This window comes from Macrobrachium nipponense, chromosome 15, assembly GCF_015104395.2.
Source record: "Macrobrachium nipponense isolate FS-2020 chromosome 15, ASM1510439v2, whole genome shotgun sequence".
Taxonomy (NCBI): Eukaryota; Metazoa; Arthropoda; class Malacostraca; order Decapoda; family Palaemonidae; genus Macrobrachium; species Macrobrachium nipponense.
Window position 1 is genome coordinate 75,109,446 of NC_087208.1, and position 26,436 is coordinate 75,135,881.

At 39.0% G+C, this 26,436-nt stretch overlaps 1 protein-coding gene across 13 annotated transcripts in view; it reads right to left on the reverse strand.

The window, feature by feature from the left end:
- LOC135195068 (echinoderm microtubule-associated protein-like 2) overlaps nt 1–26,436 on the reverse strand; it is a 370,249-nt gene that overhangs the window by 19,551 nt on the left and 324,262 nt on the right. For all 13 annotated transcript variants that reach the window (XM_064221435.1, XM_064221438.1, XM_064221442.1 and 10 more), the window contains 6 exons: nt 26,346–26,436; nt 13,731–13,885; nt 13,495–13,620; nt 13,164–13,295; nt 12,213–12,350; nt 8,277–8,393 (listed from right to left, as the gene is read on the reverse strand). The exon at nt 26,346–26,436 is cut by the window's right edge and continues 144 nt beyond it. In XM_064221435.1, the coding sequence (XP_064077505.1) occupies nt 8,277–8,393; nt 12,213–12,350; nt 13,164–13,295; nt 13,495–13,620; nt 13,731–13,885; nt 26,346–26,436 (759 nt within the window). The remainder of the gene's footprint in view (nt 1–8,276; nt 8,394–12,212; nt 12,351–13,163; nt 13,296–13,494; nt 13,621–13,730; nt 13,886–26,345) is intronic.

The window sequence follows — 26,436 nt, forward strand, 5'->3', positions numbered from 1 at the left end:
TGACCGGCAGTCTGACGTCTTTTTTAACGAGGAGGATCCTTCGAAAGGACTCCTACTAAGGCGGATAGCTGTTCCTGCACCGCCAAAATGATCCTCTTGGAAGCCTCTCCTGCGTCTTCTTGAACGGGAGAGGGAGACCTCGAAGGCGTGTTGCCCACATCATGGGACGTCAAAACCCTCTTCGCCTTCTTGATAGAAGGAGGCGCTTCTTCCGAAAAGCGTTCTGGGCTTGAATCCAAAACAGGATCTCTCCAGTGCCTTTTCAGGGGCCTGGACAAGTCCGAATCCTTCCACCCTCGTTTAGGAGAGGGAGAAGCGGACGAAGAGAAGCACTCTCTGAGGACGCTTTTTCGATAGCGGTCCTGAGCAGGCGCCTATATACAGCACCTGCTGAAGGGACGCCTGACCGGGGGGAATTCTCCACAACCTCCGTACGGCTTTCGACTTTACCTTCTCCTCTGGGCTTGGGAGCTTGGAAGAGGTCTAGGCCTGGGAGCGTCGCAGAGACGGTCAGACGCCCCCTCCACAACACTGGGGACACTCACTTCACTAAAATCACTTTCACAGTCCTTACCTTTCATGGTAGCCATTTTGGATCTTCATCCTGTGAAGAGTAGCCTTCAGTTCAGCAATTTCCGAGGCCGAATCTGAATGTAAGGCCAGTGAGGGTCCTGATACAGAATCATAATTAAGAGAAGAGTTAGAATTATCCAAAGGCTCAATAGGCCTTGTACTACTACCCGCAATCTTAGATGCAGCCCTTCTGACTCTATCCCTTTCTAACTTCTTCAAGTAAGAAGTTAGAGTCTTCCATTCCTCAACATTCAACCTCTACACTCATGACAGGTGTTAGAAATAGAACAATCAAAACCCCTACATTTGCGACATACAGTGTGAGGATCAACCGAAGCTTTCGGTATCCTCACCTTGCAGCCTACATTCCACACACGTTCTCACACAAACACTTGAATCAGACATTCTGAAGAAAAATCAAAAGCAAGTCCAAATCCAGTCCACAGTAGCGAATGCCAAAACAACGATCCAGGAGATCCTTCCCCCCGTACGTCACCAAAAGTCCACAAAAAAGATGATCAATTGTCTAGAAAAGCGAATTCCAGTCAAGAGGTGGCAGCAACGATGTTGATACCACCGGCGACAGAAAATATATGAGTAGAAAACGGGAATGGTTCCTAGTCCTGCCGCCCAGGGCAGGCCGGTAGATCACCTGACCTACCTGTAGCGAGTGGCGCGAAATTTGAATTTCTGTCGGGACGACGAGTCTTAGCTATGTATATATCTGACAGGTAAGTTGATTGTATGAAAATTCCTTTTACTTTAATAGTTACAGGATAATTAGTAAAAGTAACTCAATAAGCCAAAAACATTGATCCGTACAAGAAAATTATGTACTTCTTCTGTTATTGTAAATTTTGGTAATTATTACCAAACAAATTGTGGGCAATGGCATCTGTAGAGATTCCATGAGTCACAAGACAGGAAGACTGAGTTTTACACCCTTCAGTGTGAGCAGAAACATGAAAGAGAGTACGCATTAGAGTTTCACCTCTGACATTCGCTTGCTTTTATGTCTTTTTCTTTGTTTCACCAAGGTTTTCATCATGCCAAAGAGGAAAAGACAAGCAAAACATCTCTAATAAGAGTTCAGAAGGTCATAATATCGGTGATATTAGCCGAATTAGTGAAGGAGAGAGAGAGAGAGAGAGTTGCGTAAAAGGGAGCACCCCATCTCACCTGAAGCAGTGCCTCAGGCTACGATCTTTGAGCAAAGGGATAAAAATTTATGATTAAATTGTGATAAGTAACAGTTTTGGTTTATTAATACCCAAAAAGGAATATAAATTCATAATAATCATGATTTATTAACATTGTCTTTGTAAAAATACAAAGAAAAATTTTGAATGCCCATATCTCAAAACTATACTTACTGACCTTCAAATTCTATCTTCTCCGTTAGTTTTAAAGCCATAGCATTGAAATATGGTATATAACTTAGAAAGACATTATAGAACAACCAAATGTAGCCATTTTTTCCTGATTTATAGGATTTATTTTTTTACCATAATGAAAAAATTCATATCTAGCAAAAAAAATGACTTTTAGAAAAACAATTCTCCATTTGATTGGAGGTCTACATCAGGTCTATATATGATAGTAATCCCAGTTCTTAATATTATGTATCAAGGTAGGAGATAAAATTTGAAAAATGATTATTTTCGGGATAAATCCCACGGCATCACAAAACCGAAGGTCAGAGGCGAAAGTCATATGAGATTTGGAGATGTCCCAAGTCACCTTATTAAGTCCTGTCCTTAAAAAATGGCATTAGCCAGCCAGTGCCCTTAAATATAAATACTATCCTTCCAATCACCAAGCAACATGAGGCCTACTCTGACGGAATCAAGAACAGAACGGACCATTCCACCTAGGACCTGTTCTAGTGGAAAAGAGGGGTAGTAGACTCCCACAATGCCTTCTAGGAGCTTCACATTCACCTCATCCCACAGGGAAACGTCTTTCTTTAAGCCAGGAATGAACATTCGGAAACAGACCAGAGAGAGGGAGTGAGTGATGACGAAGACTCTAAGGATAGCAGAAAAGTATCTTACAGGCTTCCACTACGCTTGCTTCTGCTCCATGTCACTGCCAAACTTGTCCAATGGTTCAACTGGCACCTACCCTCCATCAACAATACTAACTGGAATACGGCTCTATTAATTCAATTCCGGTGCCGTTGTCTCCTTGTGCGATAGGGAGGCTCCCTCTACAAGGAGACATTTAAAGCCAGACGAGGACACAGACAAGTTGGGTCCAGGTCAACCTAAAACGATGACTGTGATCTCTGAAAGAACATAAAATTTCTCTGGTGGACTAGAGGCAGAGGAAGGCACTTCCTCTGCCTCTAGCTGGACTAGGGACCATTCTCTTGCCCAGCTAACCAGGAAGCACAAAAAGATAACCTCTCTTCCTTGGGATCATTAAAAGACTTCATTCTAATGATCTCCTCAACGGGTCTTGTAACTCGGTAGGAGAGAAACATTCACCACAACTCCTGCTGATCTCAAACATTTGGTGCATGTTCCTGCCAACACTAGAAATGCAGGCCTCCATGCCACGGACCAAATGGGAATGAGATCGCTCCCGGTCCAAAGCCCCACACCTGCCTGGCTCTCATTTCCCAGACAACATTCTGAGGAGGGGGGAATATGTGCAAAATCAAAAACATCCTCCCCCTGCCTACTGAAGACTCCTTAGGTAAGTGAGGTCATGGGCAGTCCTCGACCCACAATGGCGATGTCCCCCCCAAATCAGCGAGAGTTGTTCTGCTCACATGAAAGTGAGCAGGGCTTTCCAGTGGGCATGCTTCAATCTAATTAGAAGCAAAGGCTTCTACAAGTGATGAAGACTGCTTGCCTTACCCAAACAACCAAGCTGGTCGCTGGGCCACCGTCCCGGACCCTTGGTCTTTTCTCTTGAAGAATGGGAGGAGAGGTGAGGAAGCACCTAAATGATCTCTGCTCAACATTTCCTGACTCAGCTGGGACCAGGTCCACAGAACAGGGACCCTTGGTTAGACGGGCTACAGGGGCCAGTACTGATGCAGGGCTGGCACCAGAGCATGCAGCCAGTACCGCATAGGGCTGGTACCAGTACACCGTTGGTCCAAAGAACCCTGGGTAGTCTATGCACCTGTTCTGTCAGCAATGGGAAAACGACCAAGTATGGTACCGACAGTCTGGGTAGGTGACCTACTGGGGCTAGTGATGGTACAATGGGGGTCTGAAAAACCCTAATACAGGCAGTCGCCGGTTATCAGCAAGGGTTCCGTTCCGACGGGCTAAATGATAAGCGAAAATTGCCATTAGCTTAAACTCGGCAGTTTATGGCACTGATGGCGCCATTAACCAGATTTTGCTCCGATAACTAGTTCATGGCACCTCTGTTAGGTATTATGGCGCTTTGTCACTGATTTTATGGCACTAGATAAGCATCATAAAACTGGATCGCCATTAACAGAGTCTGGCAATAACCAGGGACTGCCTGTACTTGGCTTGGCAGGGAAAAGGTGGGAGATATAATTTCCGGGACCTGCAGGAGACTAAGGACCCCTCATCTCTCGCTGAAAGTTCGAAGAGGGAGGACTATACCTTCCTCCAATATTATTGCACCTACTGGATTAACAGGTCCTGGGAGGTCCGGGTCTTGCTGCTTGGTGACGTGTATGGGACGATAGGAAGATGCATAGGATACCTGCTCTGCTGTGGCCGCACTTGGAGTAGAGCCATTCCTGGGACCTGTCTCCCAAGCGAGAGTGGTGACGTCTCCTTGACTTCCCATTGGCATTCCATCCTGGCGAGCGGTGTTGGGGCTTGCTCTGCTCCGTCCCGCTGCGTCTTGAGTGGCTCCTTTGCGGAGAAAAGCTTCACCTGCTGGACACCAGTCCCAGATGGTGGCTCTCCTGTCACGTTGAAGGAGGTCTGGAGGAGAGGTTTGACTCTTGTTGAGGGGGATCTATGTCTCACCTCGCTACGTGAATGATGGTTCCGCTCTTCTACCCTCTGGTATGTGATTGGCTAGGTAGGGCTGTAGGGCGACTCCAGTCTGCCCTTTTTCCTGTACCTGTGCTCAACTCCCCAACTCCGTATCACCATGATCCTTTAACTCTTCCTTAAAGAACGGCAAAAAAACAAAAAACCTTGCAAAACATGTTCAGGTTTCTTCTTACCTGCAGGCTACGCTGGAAGAAAAACACCTTTACCGGAAGTCACAGGGAATGGAGGAGTAGTTTGCAGTAGCACCAACAATGGGGAAGGCATTAGGAATGGAGAAGGGGCTCTGAAGATGGAGGTAAGCTTCTTCCTCCATCTTCTGTCTTATTTTTCCCACTGAGGCGACAGCTATGCTTCGTACTCTCTGCATGGTGCCTCACGGAAACATTCCCGACCTCCACAAGATACACACCTAATGAGGGTTTACACATATCGGCAACATCAATTACTATAGAGCTTATCCTTACCTGCACTAAAATGCACTTAGGGCTTTCTGATCTCTTCCATCACCACAGGGAGAGGGAGAGACAGAACACATGAAGACTAAGGTGATGGAAAAAAAAAATGATCACTTGGGCACAGAAACTGTTTTTCTGACTCTCAAAAGATCTCACAAAAAAAGAAAAAAAATTCCACTAGGCTATTGAAGCTATATGGCCTGGGATGGAATCCCCCTTAAAACCGATATAATCCACAGATATGCAAACGAAATGTAGCAAAGATGGTCAGACAATCACTAGGCACAGGGAGTTTGTACTCACAATCACAAAGAACAGATAACATATAAACTCTAGGATGGCTGCAATCACAATGGCAGAAGGCAGGTCAACCCAGATCCAGGTACAGTAGAGACCTGGACCTCGATCGTATTAGAACTTGAAATAATCAGATTTCAATAGAAAATTTTGAGTCAATGTTGCATCTGAGCTCAAACAAAAATCTGGAACCGACCCGTCCCAAGGAATCATATGATTTTTGTAAACGAGTGGTTCGGTCAGTTGCCAATAGGCGTTGTTCCCATGCTCATTTGGTGAGGAAAACAGTAAGAACCACAATTGAACTTAAGATTATTGAAAATTATATCTTAATAGGCATTCTATGACAACCTTAAAATCCTGTGAGATTTTTAATGATATGCTAACCCTTGGAAGTGTCGATAGTTGTAGCAATAGTGGGCTACAGTCACAACTGTTGACACTGTAAACAACTTTTGATACTGTAAACAAAACAACTAATTACAGCAATTACCGTGGATAATTACCATAATTAGATGTCAGGATGAGAGAGTTCTCACTTTGTTACATAAGTAGGATGTGTATCTGTAATCTAAAAACCAAAAAGGAAGGTCTACAAGCCTAAACATAAATATTTTCTGGAGAAAATTATAATTTGGAAAAGTTTAATGTATTTTATAGAATACGTATAGGCATTGTCATCGTATGCCATTTGCATTCAATACTGTTTACATTCTCAAAATCTCGGCTGATTGAGCTATTGATATCTTCATTGCAATTACACTTCGCTGGTAGAAGATATGTAATGTAGATACTATCTTGTAAATGAACCAAGTTGAGTATAAAAGTAGCATAATACTTGATTGTATAAGTGTTAAGTGTGATTTTGCTAGTTTTGAACATCAATTTCGCCTACGCCTTTTTTTTCGTCTTTTTATAGTGATGACAAATGACGTTGGCATTCAGCCGTTTCTCAATTTAGTTGCTTATGTCTGTACTACAGGGGAGAGAGAGAGGAGAGAGAGAGACAGGGGAGAGAGAGAGAGAGAGAGAGAGAGAGAGAGAGAGAGAGAGAGAGACTCTTGTTACACTGAGACATGTCCATTAGCAAAAGTCAATAATATTTGTGTAACTATTGAAGATATTTTAATAAAACCCTTGTTTTACTGTATCTAATCATATTTCATGTATTTTTACCATATTATCAAATTATAATATGAACAGAGTAATCTGCCATTTACATTCTGGTTTTGTTTACGTTCTTAAAATATCAGCTGATCTCATTTTACCGACATGATCACTGTCTTTAGATGCCGACTGGAACTTAATTTATGAAAAAAAGCTGGATTTAAGAATTGCAGCTACGTTATTTATAAACATAGTACGTATATTAGAAAAAGTGGTACATGTGTGTTTTTTATCAGTTTCAGACAGTGCTTTTGCCTGCCAAAACATTTTGCAGTTGCTCATTGTAGGTAATTTCCAGACATGCTTGACTTACAAAAGTTACAATGCTCATAATTTTTAGTTCCCAGTCGTGCTGGACTTCGAGCCTTGTTGTTTACTAAGGGGCAATATTTTCTTGGTAGTATTTTATAATCAAATTACGTAAAGAGTTTTGCGATATTGACAGCTCCCCAGTTATCCTTAATATCAGGGTTCTTTCCAATTTTAAAGGAATACATTTATGAGGATCTACTTCCAATGGGTATTACTCTGCCGCTAATGATGTCACATTATAAAGAAAAAAGTGCCTATGAAAAGCACCCTTATTTTACAAGGATATTTTATGAGAAAAAAATTAATATCATAACACGTACTGAAAGATATTTTAAAAGTTATTTGTATACCGTATTCCAGTAGACCGTATGATGGTTTGTTTATATTTATTTACGGCTGGTCTATGATGGTTTGATTAAGACTGTTTATGGCTGCTCACGGCCACTAGCTAGTTACTTAACTTGGGGAATTTTTCTCAAGTTTATGATAGCAGACATAATTAGGCTTATTTTTAATATTTTATTAATTTCCTGTAAGGGCTTATTTTTAATATTTTATTAATTTCCTGTAAGAATTAGACTTGAATTTCAATGTTTTATTATTAGCAACAGTAATTATGTCTACCCCATACAATACAAACTACGTACCTAGCCTAGCCTATGGTGCTCAGTCAACCATTGTATTATGGCCGAATTGGGTGTACTATAGGGCAGTTATTTTATTAAAGTATATATTCAAAAATGAAAAAAGTGCGTTGAATGGTATGTTATTTATCACTGAACTTATTTAATTGTGATTTATGTGTATTTTTGGGTAATGTTTTATATAAAAAGGCAAGGTTAGGGTAATAACTGGTGGTCAAGAATGGATTAACTCATTTTCAGTTATTTCTTATGGGGAAAATTCTTTCAGATCTTGACAAAATCGCATCTCATCGCTTCTTCTGGAACGAATTAGCATCGAGGTCTGGGGCTCTACTGTTTAGTGTTAGGATTTTGTTTTTCAGAGCCAATTCAATACCAGCCAAAGAGAGGTAAGAGCTGATTACTTCATATATGAAAGTGCAGGTTCGTATACATGTCAAGACAATGAAGTTTTATTTGAATGACATTTGTTTTTACTTAAGAATTAGTATGCCACTGTTCAATAAGGAGTAATGTTGTGGTGGCAGTTCAAAGTGTAAGTACAATGGTAATAAAACTACTAATATTGAGGCTTTTTATGTGTTTTAAAGCTGAAATGTGCTCTATGTATTACTTACATTTTTTTATACGCGATAAGCAGCAAATTCAAGTTTTCCATTTTGTAATTTAGTTTTCCTAATGTCTTCTAACTGCATTTTTTAAAATTTTGCATGTGCATTTTGGGTTAGTCAAATGCCAACTCATATCTAGTTGAGACTACAGAATCTTACAATATTAAAGCATGACATACAGTTCTGAAAACTGAAATATATACTCATATCATGACTTACCTGGCACCTACCAACTCTGGTATATTTACGACAATCTTCTGAAACTTGGTAGATGTAGATGTTGTTATCTCGGGAACCAACAGCAAGATACTGCCCATTTGGTGAGAACTTAAGCACCTGAAATATATAACAAGCAATGTTGTTAAAATTTGCTTCAAAGTAGAGTTCAAAGAGCAGAGTTAAGCTACTCTCCATAAACAAAAATTAGAGTATTCATATACTGTAATCTGAGATACTATTGATATTAAAATCATCAATAATATTGGTCTAAATTGATCACATCTTTTATTTCAATTTTGAAATATTAAAACTGCCTGCTGAATATGACTTAGGGAGTCATATAGTAGTTGTAATTTTCTAGATTTGCAAACATTTGCATTTTAAAATGATTAATAAGAAATTTCCAGCATGGTTGATTACGAAACTGATAAATTTAATAAGTCTCTTTCTATCCATATATATATTATTATTATTATTATTAATTATTATTATTCAGAGATGAACCATATTCATATGGAACAAGCCAACAGGGGCCACTGTCTTGAAGCTTCCAAAGAATATGGTGTTTACTGGAAAGAAGCAAGAGGAGGCAAAGGGAAATACAGAGTGAAGAGATCTCACAAATTAAAAATGAATAGATAAATTAATATATAGATAGAAAAAATGTATTAAAATGCAAGGAAAATAGTATTGGGGTAGTAATGCATTGCATCTTTGCTTGAACTTCTTTAGTTCCAATTGTGCAATATCGTCAGGGAGACTTCCACAGTCCAACAGTGTGAGGAATAAAAATTACCTCTGGAACAGAGACATTTTACGAGTCACATTTACTGCATATTGTTGCTGCTGTTCAGGAAATCTGGTTGCCCTTGGCAGGAAGGGATCAGGATAAATTGTGAAAATGGAAAATCTCTGGTAAAATACAACCTATGATAACTTCTACTATTAGGAAACAGGAACCTACCACCACAAACCACTCTATCTAAAAGAGATCAATCTCTGGCAGAAACAGACATCCATACAAGAGAATAGTATCCTAGTAAAGGAAGGACAAATGACCTAAAAGAGGTTGCACTGAATTTATCACTGTTTAAGTACAGTCCTGTCCCAAGAGAACAGCAGAGGAAAACAGAGAGTACCATCCTCTGAAAACTTGGTCACCTTCTACCTGACAGCTGACCTAGCAAGACACCGCACACCATTGAAGAATGGTTTGCACACATGACTTCTGTAAAACCAACAAAAAATATGAGGGTCAACATCAAAGGCTGACATAAACTTAGCACACATGGTCATGTCAAAGATGTTGATCCATCTTTACACAAGAAAAATCATTTATCATCAATCTTGATCCATAATCAAATTTACATTCACAATACATACACACTACAGTTATCAACCAATCATCCAAGAAAAAACTGAGAAGCTTCCACAACAGCCATGGTGATATAATCCAGCACTGCACAGACATGTCCTGCTAACAGAAGGCACCCAAATAACAAGTAACTGTCAGTGGGGTGAGTGGCTACTTCCCCACCTCTCTCTCCCTTGTAGCAAGAACTACCGTTGTCAAGCTTCAGTGACTGTACCAGCTGTTGCTAAAGGTAATTCAGGTGAAAGATGAAGGTCGGTAACCTCACAGGAACAATCAACATGAGTAGATAAAACTACAGCATGCTATAACTGTATAAAAACCTAAAGAATACGACATTCAACAGTACCTGACTTCGAAATTAATCCGTTCCAGAAGGCTGTTCGAAATAAGAAACAAATACGGAAGTATTCCCATAAGAAATAAAGGGAATCAGGATAATCTGTTTCAGTCAACCCAAAAAGTCCCCCTTTTCACATTTTTTCTATTATTAATGTGTTCAGAAGTAAAATTAAGAGTGTAAAGTATACATTATATGAAGTAAAATTTTCAAAAAATTTTGTTTCCGTGTACAATTTACTAACTGGTTGGTGAAAATGGCACATGGCCAGCTGGGGGATGGAAGGAGGAGAGACGGGAACCCTTTGAGGAAACCAAAATGGTGGCAGTAGGCAAAGGTTGACAACAAAATTAATTTCATTCACATTTTGCAAGGATAATCAAAGGAGTCGATAGTGTGTGTGTCTGATTCTGTCAGAGAGAGAGAGAGAGAGAGAGAGAGAGAGAGAGAGAGAGAGAGAGAGAGAGAGAGAGAGAGAGAGAGAGAGAGAGAGAGAGAGAGAGAGAGAGTACAATTGTTGACATGTTTACACTTGGATCTTAAGTGCATGAAAGAGATTAATTATGCTGCAATACATCAACTTACGGTTGGCAAACAGCAGAATTTAAAATAAACATAAGGATTTTGCAAACAAATAAGTTATAAGTAGAGAATGCAAGAAAAGGAGAGAGAGATTAAATAACTTTTCACAAAGAAGTCATTTAAACATACAATCATAAACACACAGAAGCTGAACGCAGCCCATTGTGTTTCTTATGGAGCAGTTACCTTTACAATAATAAAATTTTTTTAAAAAGTAACTGTCACAAGATAGGTATTTTACTATAACAAAAAGAAGTGATTTGGGTAAACTGAGTGTAAGTGAAAGAGATGGGCAAATAATCATCCCAGCCCAGCTGGTAAGTCAGTAAGAAGCAGCCGCTGTCTTTCCTCTATCTCTCTATTGTCTCACTCAGCGCACCGAACACTGCTTCAAGTAATACTTTTTTATTATTATTTTTATTACTGTACATTTGATCGTTTTCTTGTTTTATCATTATGTTGAATTTATTGTGAAATAACATTTTATTCTTTTGTGAATATTATATTACAGATTCTACCATCTCTTCTTCTCACCTCACAATATCAGGACGAGCGATAACTTAAAATCATTCGTTTATCAGTCCTCAATAATATAAATGCTCCCTCCCTCTATCTCAAGTTAGATGTGCATCACCACAATGACGAATTATTTTGTTAATCATTTATGCTAAATTTGATAGTGAAAAGCTTTGTTCTCTCATTTACTATTTTGTTGACTATAGTTAAACTATACTGTCTCACTTGGCGCACCGAACACTGGCTCAATTAAGACTTTTCTTTTTTAATTCTATTGCTTTCGATTGTTTTCATATTTTAAGATTATGTTAAACATATTGTGAAATTCCCTTTATGTGAATTATTATTGCTTTTACATATACAAAGTAATATTTTAACTCTCTCTTTTTCTTCTCTCCTCAACATATCAACGCTTCCTCGTTCAGTCTTAAGTAAGCTGCATCTGATGTCACCGTGGTATCGTATGATTTTGTACATCTTTTATGATAAATTTTATATTGAGATCTTTATTCTTTTATTTTGTTGAATATGGTTATCATTAAACTATATATTGTAAATGAAAAAAAACATGTTAATACAGTTTTCTTGTAGGGCGCAGTAGGTCGTCGAATATAAGTATAAACAAGATAATCGGTCAGTTCAAAGTATGAGCATTTGTTCAACAAACGATACAAAATTTTCTTGAAAATTTTGTTAGAAAAATGGAACGTTCAACATAAGAAATGTTCAACAAATAAGATACCACTGTATATGAAATTAACTACAACATGGTCAAATAGTAGCTATCAAGAGAATAACACCCATCATCATCTTTTAAAATAATTAATTTGTAAGGAAATGTTTTTAAATTGTATCTTTTTTTCACTGAAGAGGAATTAAAAGATAAACAACCCAAAATATATCAGTTAAAAGTGAATTGCTAAAAAAATCCATTGTCAGAAATAATACCAAAGTATTTCTTAACTAGTGGAAAAATTAAGCAGAGGCAAAATTCCCATAGAAATCAGAAAATGTTGGCAAATAAATGATAGAATCATTTAAAGTAAGACCTGCACTACATTGCAGTACAGTAAAAATTCCTGGTAGGTACTAATTTTAAATTTGTTCCAAAAGAGACAGTCTTAACCTGAATGGGTTCATTCCCATCTTGGTGCTGCGAGTACATTTCACGGGTTTCAGAATCCATGACAAACCACCTTCCACTTGTTGTTCCGATGATCACAATCTCACCATTGTTAGAAAATGCAGCTGACTGGGCATGCTCCTGAAAGTATTTCAGAATCAGCAACAGTGAGATTATTTATTGCGGTAAAAGAATAAGTAACAGTAAAATATTCAAATTTCTTTCAATGACAGTAAATACTACACAATGCACATCAGTCTTTGCTTTCCAAGGTGCTCTCTGGAAATCAGAACAATTTTAAATTAGATTTATGACATAATATTGTAGATTTATATGACACCTAATAAATATGTTTATGTTCATTAAACTTTGTACTTACTTACTGGACATCGTCGAAGCAAACAAATATTTTATAGCCAATAAGGTCATAAGACATCACAATATTACATAAATCACATGACTAAAATTACAAATCTGCAAAAATATATTAGTTAATATTCAATCCAACAACTGTCAAAAGGGGAAGTATTCAAAGAGGTGAAATTTTGACATAAGTTAGCATAATTGATGTTATTGTATAAACAAAGGCAGTAAGTTTACCTTGTATAAAAACCTTTTAAGCAGCATGTCATCCTAATATAGTGCATACACACACACACACACACACACAGTTCCCTACCTGGTTATCACAGCCCTTTTTTTCTTTTTAAGACAGTGGTATATACAACATTCCAGGGCTTTTTGTTTTTTTGAACATTCAATATATGGTGTGTACCAATTTCGCCAATAGACTTTCTTCACCAAACATATTACTTCACAGACACCGTCCTCACTGGTATTTTCGATGCCACTAAATATTATCACAAACTCTGTCTCTCTCTCAACAAACCTAGCTGATTGCAGTTATTTTACTAAATAAATCAATAAACAAATAAATGCATCTCTATTATTCACCCCTATGTCTTTGCTCCATACAATGGTGTGGGCCATGGTATCCCATAAATAACAAGTTCGATCATATCCTGCAGTCAAAAATTGGTGATGTCCAGGGTGTGGAGCCAGTGCCCATAACTCTTCAGTGTGTCCCTGTGACAACATAAAAAGATCATTAGTTATGCTCTGAAGAGTGACACGAGAATGTGAATGATAAACACTGTCTACTATTCCAAACACTGTCTACTATTCAGTTCACAATGGAAAATAAAGTAAAACTGTACATATTACTGTACCAATTTCAGAGCACCAAACTATGCAAAAAGCACAATTTTCAATGTGGTGTCCATACCTGCATGACTGGTCTTAATGGGAAGGTAAAAGTGCCTCCTAAAACACAGTTGCGGGTTGTACCAACAACCAACTGACTTCCTCTGCCTGATGTAACGACACGTGGTGACCCGTATTGCTCTGGAATCTGGAATAATGATTTATTGTGATTTAATATAATTTCAAGAAAGATCAAAATACAAAACTGAAGAATTTATATAGTCCTGAATTCCAATATAACTGAAGTTAGAATCTAACCTCGATCACATTGCCAGTTCTTTCGAGATCTCTGTCCCATTCAACAATGCGTCCATCTTTTCCACCGGTGATTATTCCTCCATCCTTCTGCACCAATATGGAGAACACAGGCCCATCATGAGCACCACGAACCATCTTATAAACAGTGTTGCCACCTGCAAACATGTTAAAATAAAACCTAGAGCTATCATAAATGATCAGCAGCTGTAATTCTGCTCTTCTCTGAAATTTAACAAAAACCAAAATTAGGCACCCAAAAGTTACTGCTGATTTACTGGGAACAATGTTACGTATTACCAGTCAACATACAAACCCATTAATCATTAATTGCCTTATTCCATGCAAATGTTTACCAGCTTCACCAGCTTGATAAACAGAAAGCTGAAAGAACCGCTGCACATGCCCAGACCATGCCCCAGCATTCTGGAGAGTACCCTGCTCATCTTTCTGTGGGTTCACTTTGGGTGTACATTTGGTCTATTGCTTTCCTGGGATTGAGGAAATGGGCACTCCAGAGTCACTTCCCTCAAAGGTACCCTGATCTTGTTCTGCAACTTTTTTATACTATGGCACACTCAACCTGATGCTTCCATTGGTGCTCTTTTGGATAACAAGGTGAACAAAGTGTTAAGAACCAAGACCTTTCAGCTTCCTCTGGTGGTGGGCTCCATCTGTAAGGCTCTCTTGCTGTGACTTCAGCAAGGGTTATGTGCTCCTCATCATCTACATGCCTGTATGCTTTCCTTAATCGTGTTTTAATTTATGTTAACATAATATATTTACTACTAAATACATTTGGTAAATTAAGAAAAGAAAAAATATGGTGATTTAAACTAAAACCACCTAATGTTCTTTTGTGGATACTATTACAAAAATAAATGCTTCACCCTTACCATAAGGTGAATATACCACACTATAATATTATTATGCATGTGTGACCTTTTATAATTTTTTAAAACTAATATATCTAGATTTTTATTCCAAGCACGTGTTGGAAATATTTACTGGCCAAGAAACAAAGTGAAAGGAGTATGTTTTCAGTAGCATTTGTTTGTCTTAAGATCACTTTAAAACTGAAAATATGGTACCATTAGCTTTACCCTTTTATTATCATTAAATATCATTCATAAAGATTTACACTATTCATATGGAGCAAGCCCACAGGGGACACCGACTTTAATTCAAATTTCCAAAGAATATGGTTTTCATTAAGAAGTAAGAGGCTGTAAAGGGAAATATAGTACAGAGGTCTCATTTATGAAAATGAAATATAATTACAGTGGTACCTCGAGATATGAAAGGCTCAACTTACGAAAAATTTTAGGGCTCTACATACGAAAATTGCTCAAGATACAAGAGGTTGTTGCTGTTAAGTCCGAGATTCGCCTTGACCACCGATAACAATTTTGAAACTCGCCCGCCGCCAACTGAATAGACTCGCCACTATCCACCCGCTCTCCCATTGGTTCCTGATGCTAGTCACTGCCATGAGATCCGTCTCTCCTATTGGTCAGCATCCCTCCCATGATGCATCTACGTAGCGGTGTGCTTCTTCGGTCACTTCACGGCATCATCGGTATCTTATGCACGCGGTATTCATTCATTCTAACGATTTTGTTTATTAATGTAAATTCGTTAGTGATTTCGTTGTAGTTTACTTTATCGTGTTGTGTGAAAACTTTACTACATACGTATACGTACTACATAACATAATTACGTAAGTATATACATAGTCATGGGTCCCAAGAAACTTGAAATTCATGGAAAGAAGAGGATGCTCTCTTTGGAGACAAAGATGGAGATTATCAAGAAGTATGAAGTGGTATGCGATGAGTGTGATCGCCAAGGAATACGGCCGAAATCCGTCGACAATAGGCACCATCCTTAAGCAGAAGGATGTCATCAAAGCAGCTACACCTTCCAAGGGCGTCACTATTTTGTCCAGCAAGAGGACCCACGTGCACAATGAAATGGAAAGGCTTCTTCTTGTCTGGATAAAAGACAAAAAAATCGCTGGCGATATGATAATGGAGACGGCAATCTGCCACAAGGCCAGCGCTATTTTCGGCGATTTGATTGCCCAGGCCGAAGACGACGGAGGAGAAGGGACATCAATGCCAACCCCAGAGTTCAAGGCTTCGCATGGGCGGTTCGAGAAATTCCGTAAATGGACTGGCATCCATTCGGTGGTGCGGTATGGGGAGGCGGCCAGCTCGGACACGAAAGCGGCCGAAGCCTTTAAAAAGACGTTCGACGAGATGATGATCAAAGAAGGCTACAGTTCTCAACAAGTTTTCAACTGTGATGAGACTGGCCTTATTTGGAAAAAAAATGCTTCGTCGGACGCACATCACGGAGGAAGAGAAGCAGCTACCCGGGCATAAGCCTATGAAAGACAGGCTTACGCTCGCACTTTGTTCAAACGCCAGTGGGAATTGCAAGGTGAAGGCCCTAATTGTCTATCATTCCAAGACTCCTCGAGCCTTCAAGGCCCACAAAATGCTTAAGGAGAAGCTTCCAGTGATGTGGAGGGCTAATGCAAAAGCCTGGGTAACGAGGCTTTTGTTCACCGAGTGGGTAAATCTGTGTTTCGGCCCGACAGTGATGAAATTCTTGGAAGAGAAGCGCCTCCCTCTGAAACGTCTGCTGGTGCTGGACAATGCCCCTGCCCAACCTCCTGGCCTTGAGGAAGATATTCTAGCGGAGTATTCCTTCATCAAGGTTCTTTATCTTCCGCCTAACACCACCCCTCTCCTCCAGCCCATGGACCAGCAAGTGACATCGAACTTAAGAAGCTGTATACGAAACATCTTTTCAAGAGATGTTTCGACATCACCGATACCACAAACCTTACCTTGCGGGAATTTTGGAAGGAGCATTTCGACATCGTCGTATGCATCCGACTCATCGACCAAGCTTGGCAGGAGGTTTCGAGGCAAACCTTGAATTCCTCATGGAGGAAACTCTGGCCTGATGTCGTATCCGCCCGATACTTCGAGGGATTTGACGAGGGCGAAGCTGGTGCTGCAGATTCAGGAACAGTTGACGATCCTGAAACTGTTTCGCAACCAGATCTTTACAAGATCGTTGCACTCGGCAAGTCCATGGGGCTGGTCGTCGACAAGGACGATATCAATGACCTTCTCGAGGAGCACCAAGAGGAGCTTATGACGGATGACCTGAAGGAGGTGGAGGCCATGCAACATAACGTCGTTCAAGAGGAGTTCTCTAGCAGTGGCGAGAAGGAGGACGATGACTCTATGACAACAGCAGAAATTAAGGATGCTCTAGCTGCTTTTCATAAGGTGCAATCATTCGTAGAAAAGAGACACCCCGAAAAGGCTTACACAGGTCGTATGCTTGCACAGTTCGATGACGTTTGCCCGAGTCATTTCAGGAACATTGTCAAAAGTTGGCAGAAGCAATCTTCCTTGGATAGTTATTTTTTAAAGAGGCCTTTAATAGTAGTAGTAGTATGCAAAAAGGAAGAACCAAGTGATACTAAAAAACAGAAAGTTGAAAGTGGTGAAGAAGTTGAAATTTTGTAAAAAAGTATAAAAAAGTAAAAAAAAAAATTATAAAAATCAAAGACAAAAAAAAAATTTTATTTTAAGTTTTTTGTAAAGTTAAGTGTTTCGTAAAGTTTAGTTTATGTTTTCCTTACATTTTTTTATGTTTCATAAAGTTAAAGTGTACATACGTACCTGCCGGTCATGTTGTTTGAATGGACAGCTACAACTTTTTTTTCGGACTTCCAAGGCAAAAGCTTGCAATCCCAGACTGATTGCCTTTAGCTCTTTTACATTTAAGTGTAAAGACCTTTGTTTCTGTGACCATTTTCCTGAGATGACCCTGTCTCCCAGCAGAGCTTCCCAACCTATACCGGATGCATCTGCATAGAAGCTCACCTCTGGGTTCAGAGGGAGAAAGACTTCCCTTCCAGCAACCTGTCTTTGGCTCTCTACCAAAGAAGGCATTTCTTGATTTCTTGGGGAAATGGAAAAACGAACGAGTCCGGATCCTTTTTTCGGTTCGAGCTGGCTCAGAGAAAAAATTGCAGGACTTCATATGCAGTCTCCCCTAGGAGACAAACTGTTTGATGGGGGCCAAAGTCCCCAGCAAGCTCATCCAGTTCTTGGATGAACACTCTTGAAGGGAGAAAAAGCTGTCCACTGTCTGAAGGCATGATTCTACTATTTTTGGGGCTAGAAAAGCCCGAAAAAGATGAGAATTCAGCGTCATTCCCAAATAAACTATCTGTTGTGTTGGAACCAGTTGTGACTTCTGATAATTGATTAAAAGTGCTAAGTTATGAGATAAAAGAAGTCTCTATGGCGACCATCCAGTCTTCTAGACAAATGGATGCAAGAATAAGGCAGCCCTCGGTTAAAGTCGCGGGGGGGGGGGGGGGGGGGGGGGGGGGGGGGGGGGGGGGGTGGGGGGGGGGGGGGGGGGGTTCCCCCATTCCCGGCCAGTGCTGCTAACCAAAAAATTGGCAGTAACAGCACTTAAAAACAATGGCGCTGCTAACTAGATATCGGTGCCGCTAACCAGAGATGGACACAGAAAATCCAGTTAACAGTGTTGCTAGACAAACGTCGTTAACTGATGCCGCCATTAACTGAGGGCTGCCTAGAACGATTTGTCTCCATCCTGAATTTTATCTTCAAAACGAAGATATTCAGAGCGCACATCTAATAGTACTGGCCTCCATCCTCCTGGAGACTTCGGGACCACATATAGATGGTTGTAAAATACCTCCGATTCCAGATCTGTCACTCTCTCTCTAGCATCTTTCTGCAGAGGAGCAGACACTTCTTCTGCAAGAGCTAAAAAACTTCTCTGGTTGTAGAGAATTTAACCCTTTAACACCGACTGGATGTATTAAACGTTGACATAAATTGTCTGTTGGGTGCCGATTGGACGTATGGTACATCGATAAAAAAAAGTTTTTTTAAAAATTCGCGGAAAAATACTTATAGGCCTACCAGGCAAAAACTTTTGAATCACACACCTTGGGGAACTGGGAGCTCACGGATCAAGGCGCTGTTTTGTTTACAATCGTTACGCAGGCGCGCAAGCGCAAATTTCTTTCTTATCGCACTAAAAAGTATCAGTGACACATCTCAGAAATTATTTTGTCACTTTGACATAATTTCTGCACCATTTTAAATTAGCCGTTACATGGAGTATTATATATGAAAATGTGCGCAATTTCATGTAGAATACAACAAAAAATACTCATGATTGTAGCTTTTATCAGTTTTGAAATATTTTCATATAAATAACGATAAGTGCCAAAATTTCAACCTTTGGTCAACCTTGACTCTACCGAAATGGTCGAAAAACGCAATTATAAGCTAAAACTCTTATATTCTAGTAATATTCAATCATTTACCTTCATTTCGCAACAAATTGGAAGTCTCTAGCACAATATTTCGATTTATGGTGAATTTATGAAGAAAACAAATTTTCCTTACGTCCGCACGGTAACTCTTCCGAAAAAAATCAGAAATTTTCTTGTCCGATTGTTGTAATGTTTGCACCATTTTAAATTAGCCGTTACATAAAGTTTTATATATGAAAATGTGTGCAATTTCATGTAGAATACAACAATAAATAATTGAAGGTTGTAGCTTTTCTCATTTTCGAAATATTTGCATATAAATCACGATAAATAGAAAAAAACATTGTTCGGTCAACTATGACTCTACCGAAATGGTCGAAAAACGCAATTGTAAGCTAAAACTCTTACAGTCTAGTAACATTCAGTCATTTATCTTCATTTTGAAACAAATTTGAAGTCTCTAGCACAATATTTAGATTTATGGTGAATTTTACAAAAAAACTCCTTCCCTCCGCGCGCGGATTCTCCGCCGCAAATCTCCGAAATGCGTACGTCGCATTCTCGTAATATTTGCTCCATTTCATATTAAGCGTTTCATAGAGTTTTATATATGAAAATTTGTGCAATTTTATGTAGAATACAACAAAAATAATTGAAGGTTGTAGCTTTCTCATTTTCGAAATATTTGCATATAAAAAAAATATATATACAAAAAATTCAACATTCTGTCAACTTTAACTCGTCCGAATTGGTCGAAAACTGCAATTGTAAGCTAATACTCTTACAGTATAGTAATATTCAATCATTTGTCTTCATTTTGAAACAAATTAGAAGCCTCTAGAACAATATTTCGATTTATGGTGAATTTTTGAAAAAGCATTTTTTTACGTCAGCACATTACGAATTCATGCATCATCTTGTGATAATATTTTCTCTGTGTTGCTTTGATCGTTTTACAATGTGTTATATACCAAAATGATCACAATTTAGTGTACAATACAACAATAAAAATATTAACTCGTTAGCTTTAACCGTTTTGCTCACAACGCGATTTGAATACAATTATATATGAAATTTTGTTGTCACGCTATCATATATTGCATTATTTATATTTGATAATGATATTTTTTTCATTTCTGATGGTTGCATACTAAACTTCAGGCAATGACAAAAAAAGGAGCCTAAAATGAACTTTCAATCTTGAAAACTAAGCACGCTGTGATTTTTTGAAAAAATATTTTTTCCGCTTCGGTGCTCACTCCGAGACCCCCTAGGCATACGGGAGACGATTTTTATTATACCCCTTTGGCGTTAAAGGGTTAAGGTGATGGGTTTCCTGACTAAGGGCACACCATCTTTGAAGGGAATAGCATAGCCGTTCTTGAGAACTTCTACAACCCATTGATTGCTCTTCTCTTCTGCTCCATTCCTCCCAAAACTGTAGGGGCCTGGCCCCTTCTACTGAATGAGGAATACTGTCTTCACTTTTTGGGGGGAGGTTTAGTTGTGGAATTCTTGATAGACTTGGAGGGGAAGTGGACATTGGCTCTAATCTAGATTACGACCTTTGCCTTCCCCCTCTGTACAGGAAAAGAAGATTTGACATTGAAGGATGAAACCTCCATGGTGTTTAGAAGCCTGCACAAGCAAGTCTTGAGTTGACTTTTTCTGCAACTTTGAAACAATTCCACTCACCACAGCTTGTGGAAAAAGGAAGTCATGTACCAAAGGGAAGAACAAAAGTGCTGACTTCTGTGCAGAATCAGCCCTTTAGAGGTAAAAGAGCACCAAAGTTCAGTTTCCTGAATATTCCCATTGCAAAGGTGGATGCTAATTCCCAGGAACTGCCTCTGACTGCCCTGTCAATACAGGAAAGGACAGCAAATTAATCTGGGGAAAGACCTGTAGGCACTGATGGATGATCTTGGATTTTCTTGGCCAGTGCTCCTATTGCCCAATCCAAAACATTAATAACTTCAAACGCTTTAAAAAATTTTCTCGGTAAGTGATGTACATCAGCCGAAGAAAGCATCACCTTAGTGGCCCCAAAAGTAGATCTGCGAGAAGACTCAACAAGGCCTGAAAAATCCCCTGCGCGGAGGCAAATGGACCTAGAAAGGGAGCTTCTCCAGTGATGTAATAAGAGTGTCTCCTCTTCAACAAATGCAAAAGAGGATAACAGGGCAGCCTTCCCTTGCTCTCTCTTGTCAGCTAGCCAGCACTTAATTTCACTCAAGGCCTTCCTCGCCGAAGTAGAGAGCACTATCTTAGGTAGTTTAACCGTGTCTGAAGACAAACTTCTCAAAAAGAAGCAAAGCAGGGAAGCATATGCAGATGAAGGAGAAGCATCTTCTAAATCATCATCATCTTCCACTGACAAGACAGGCGAAACAGTAGCCTCCACAGCCCTAAAAACATTAAGTGGTTGAAGAAAACCCAAAATGTCGACCCATCATTGTTGGATGGGAGCCAAAACCAGGTCTACTACAGGTGTCGTAAGAGTTGAAGCATGATGAGAGACAGCTGAAGAAGTTCTGGTGCATGCTGGCATCCAGGTGCCAATGAATGAGTGCTCGTGAATCACTGGGCACCACTGGGGCTTTCAAATCATTGGCCGTTTGGGCACCAATGGGAACTTGGGTGCCAAAGAACATTCCCAAAATCCTGTACATTCATGCGCTATTGAGTGCTCGGACCTAATGCGCTTCTGCTTGGGAATAGCCTGTAGACCCTCACACTCTTGACATTTCACTGGAGAACACTAGTGAAAAACTCTCAGGAGTCCCAAAAACTACAAGGTCTTGACTCTTTGGCCTTCTTACGAGGCAGCTGAGGGGTGCTATATGAACCACTGCCGACCTTTTTATTGGGTGGAATTCATCACTAAAGCGCCATAACCACCTCCGTTCAGGGCTAAAAGCCTCAGGAATGGAGGAAACACGAGTAATGGATAAGGTGCCTTTCCAACAGCTGCCTATTGCCACCTGGGACTTAGCAACTGGTGCTACTGCCCGTGGGCAGACTCCACCAACCTCCCTTGGGCCTCTGGTATAACTTCTCCCAGGTGCTGGGGAGTATGTCAGGGACCTTTGCCTAGGAGAATCAGCGGCACGGACAGCCAGCTCCCCCATTAACAATTCACTATGAACACTCTTCTCACGATCAAGAAGTACACGCACTGACTCACCTAACTGGCCCATAGAGTTCAAATTTACGGTCAAACTTAGCTTCCAGACTAGTGATGGTGTTGGGGGTCAGAAGAAGGGGAGCTGGGAACAGGATTAGGTGGTATAGCTGAAGAACCAGGATTTGGGGACATCGACAGAAACAATGGGTACATCAGAGGAAGATCTCAAAAGATTCCTGACTAGCTGCAGACATATCAGACCTAGCCAAGGCTTTGCTCTTCCTGTCTTTTTCCAGTTTGCAAAGTCAGAGTCTACCACTGTTTAGAGTCGCAGTCAGCACATTCAGAACAAGTCAGATCGACTGAACACACTTGACCCCTGCAACCTGTATATACTGTATGCAAGTCATACTTCGCAGACGTCAACCTCATCTTGCATCGTGTGCTGCAATAACAAGTATTAGATACAATTATGTCAAAAATAGCTAGCTAATCAGTCTCAAAATCCAAATCTGAGAAGTCTTAAATAACAGTCAACTAAATAAATGCCAATAGGCTACCAAAACACTCCAAAAATACTTCACCAAAGTTCCTAAAAAAAACCGGTAAAGTCTACGAAATTCAAAATATAGCTGCAGCTCACAACCTTCATCAGAAGTAAGAGAAATAAATTTAGCTCTCTGCTAGTTTCCTGCCCTTCTTCCCCGAAAGTGGACAGGGCTAGTTATCTACATCTAAACAAAAGAATCGTTACTGGGATTTTCCAAATTTTAGCTGCTGGTACTTAGATATTGCTAGCTATGTAATTATACTTGGCAAGTTACTTATATAAAAAACACCTTATCCGACAAAACCATTAAAGTTATTAGTGCCTCCTCCCTTCCCACAATTCATAATGCTGGCACAGAGGAATGAGCAGGTCACCTTCCAGAATGCTGGAGTGTGGTCTAAACATGCACAGTGTGGTCTTTCAGCTTTCAGAGTATTAAGGTGGTAAGAAATAAAGTTTGTATGGAATAATGCTAGTTATGAGTAACTGGTTTGTATTGAAACAGGTTTCATTATCAAAACTGCAATTTCACATAGCCAGGCAATGTACCACATAGGCACAATCATTTAATTATTTTTCCTTGAGCTAACTGAACTTGTTCCGCCACAGGTGCCAAATATTCAGTATAGTAATTTATCTATGTATATCCTAAACATTATGACCAAAGTTGTTCTTTAGCCATTTATATTAAATATAAATGTCTTCAGTTCAAAGGAGCAATGATCTGTAACACAGAGAGGCCACGTTTACTGGGTCATAAAGACATTTTTATGAGTGAGCAACAGACATATGACCTCTAGAAGTGGAAAGAGGGTTTAGGTAAGTGAATTTATTAAGATCCTGAATATAGTTAAATTATGAATATCTTCACATTACATACCAGAAATAAGAGAAAATATGATCTAGCTATTAAAACAAAGTGATGCAAGATAACTTTTATAGTCCTATAAAAACCCATCAATATGTTTTTAAGTTCATAGCACTTTCTTTTATTTTAAACATTTCAAAAAAACTTATGATCCTGAATTGAACTTGATGTTATTGACAATTCTCTAAACTTTAATTTCTTTATATTCTACATGTGATCAAGATAAAACAGGGGCTGATTTCAAAACTTGCATTTTTTTAGGGCCTGTCTATTGATGGCCATTAGCAAACTAAATCCACATACAGTATTTGAGTCAATGCTTTAAATGAGAAAACATCTTAAGAGATTTACTATCATTGAGTAGATTTACCAAACCATATCATTTCTAGACAATCATAAGATTAGTCTGACGGTTTCTCAAATGAGAATTCAAGTAAGACAATTAAAGAAACTGGACTGTTAAGTGGGAAGAGCCCAAACAGAACAGCTGAAAGATTAAAAGCAAAAAGCAATGAAGTTGCTGGCGAAGGTGAGAGTTTGTTGCTGTAAATGGTTGCTGCAAAGAACATTAAGGGACTGCATAGAATGCACTGCATGTGGCACAATGCAGGTAGTAACATCTTACAAAACCTTAGAAGGTAATGCAGAAAACAGTCAATTTGAAAATCAAAACAAAAACTGCTGGACCAATTTTTGCAAATCACGAGGAGTCACTGATGAACAAGAGTCCTAACAATAAACCTAAAACCATTGCAATACCCTCTATGTTTCTTTATCAGAGCTACGCAAGGGACTACATTTCCAATTATAGCTCAGATACCAAATAACACTAAGTATACAAACTCAATTCTGTAATACTTTACCAAATGATGGGGAAGAAAGAAATATAATTAGTCATGGGGAAGAAAGAAATAAAATTAGTCAACATATTGTTGCCTGAATGATTAAAAGCTAGGCTGGCTAGTTTAGAGGTAAGAATCTTTATTTACTGGGATATAGCTATATGTACGTAGTAGAATTAGACCAGGAATAAAGGGTATCATATATATACCATCTTTTCTGTACAAAAATCCTTTCTGTGACCATTTAATTTTATTTTTATGTTTGCAATAAAAAGAAATTTAAATTCATGCTCATACTATATTAACTGATCTACTTGAATGAAATTAATGGTGCAAAGCCCTCTGAAAAAAATGGTGTGAAATAATCAGATAGAAAAATGATAGCGAAATCATCTTTTACTATTTGCATTATGTTCCGAGATACAGCCTCCTATAGTTGTAGCAGTGTGACTGTTGATTGTGTAGTAACAATGGGATAAAAGGTGCCAATAGCCGATTTTGACAGCCCTTTTCAACAAAATTGTTGTAATATATCTTACAAATAATATAATTCTGTACTAACCAAACAAAATAATGCACTTCCATTATGTGAGAATAGTTGTCAGAAATCACCCCTAATTAAACTAAAACCAGTATTAATAATATAGTAATGTACTTCATATTCACTTCACCATATGCCATATCTAGCTTACAGAAGAATTTTATGTTTTCACTTTTCCAGTTTCCACCATACATATACTATAAGGGCAATCCCCACTTACTGGTGGCATTAGTGAACAGCGTTTTGGGTTTATGGCTTGTTGAACAGACTTTTAGCAAGCTAAGCGGTTTATCTGCATCAGTAATTGGTTTATTGGCATTGGTAAGTAGATTATCGCCGTCATTAACTGGTGCCGTTAAGTAGTTTATCAGCGTTTACAGGGTCATAAACGACATATAATACGTATATATATTGTGATGTTCCAGTTAACGACGATTTTTGGTTGTTGGCACTCGCCTGGGAACGGAACCCCAGCCATTAACCAGGGACTGCTGGATGACCCTATTAACTACACATCACAAGAGCTAAGAGCTAAGATCCTCTAGGCTCATGGAACAAGCAGTAAAGATGCAGTACATTTTCTAACAAACTTCTTCATACACAATCAGCCATCTATTTAAAATAGCAACCCTTGAATCACCGACATTATGAGTATTTTTACGTCAGTTTTTCTATTGCTTCATTGAATCAGATGTATGTTGAGGCCTCCCCATTCCCTTCCGTCCTGCATATTTGAAAATTTTATTCTTAAGACAAAATTTATGTTCAATAAATACAAAATAGTCACAGAGCCATTTGCCCTGATCAGATATGTAACAGAGTTTTGTTAAACAACAGTTTACTAAATTACAGTTATCTTTCATTCCTTTCTCAAGCTTTCAGATACATTTCAGCTATTTAAATTTCAAATTAGCATGAATGATCTAATTTCTGGTCACAAAACTTTGCACAAACATCATACATTACAGTACCTTTCAGTAAAAGGGCAAGTCACCAAAGAGCTCAACCTATAAAAATGTGCAGTATTTACATTACTTGAAAGTAGTACTTTTTTTGTAAAGCATACTATCTATACTCCCTTAAGTTATAGACAATTCTGCAATGAAAATTCATATCATTTTACAGTGCTTTAGTCTCAGCCTTAATACGTAAACTGCAAACCATTAATATATTTCACTAGAGTGAGGACACTACTATCTGCATCCTTACTTCTGATGAACCATGCTTGACTTTACCATGTTGTATTTTTTATTAATTTTTTTACAATCCAAAACAACCCTAATTGCAATACAGTACTTACTTACTATAAACAGAAACTGAAATGTAAGATAAGACTTTACCTCGCTGCCAAATCAAAAGGTTACCATTGGAGTCACCAGAAATTACATTTCCTGCGTCCGTAAAAGAGATGGAAGTCACATACTTTGGACG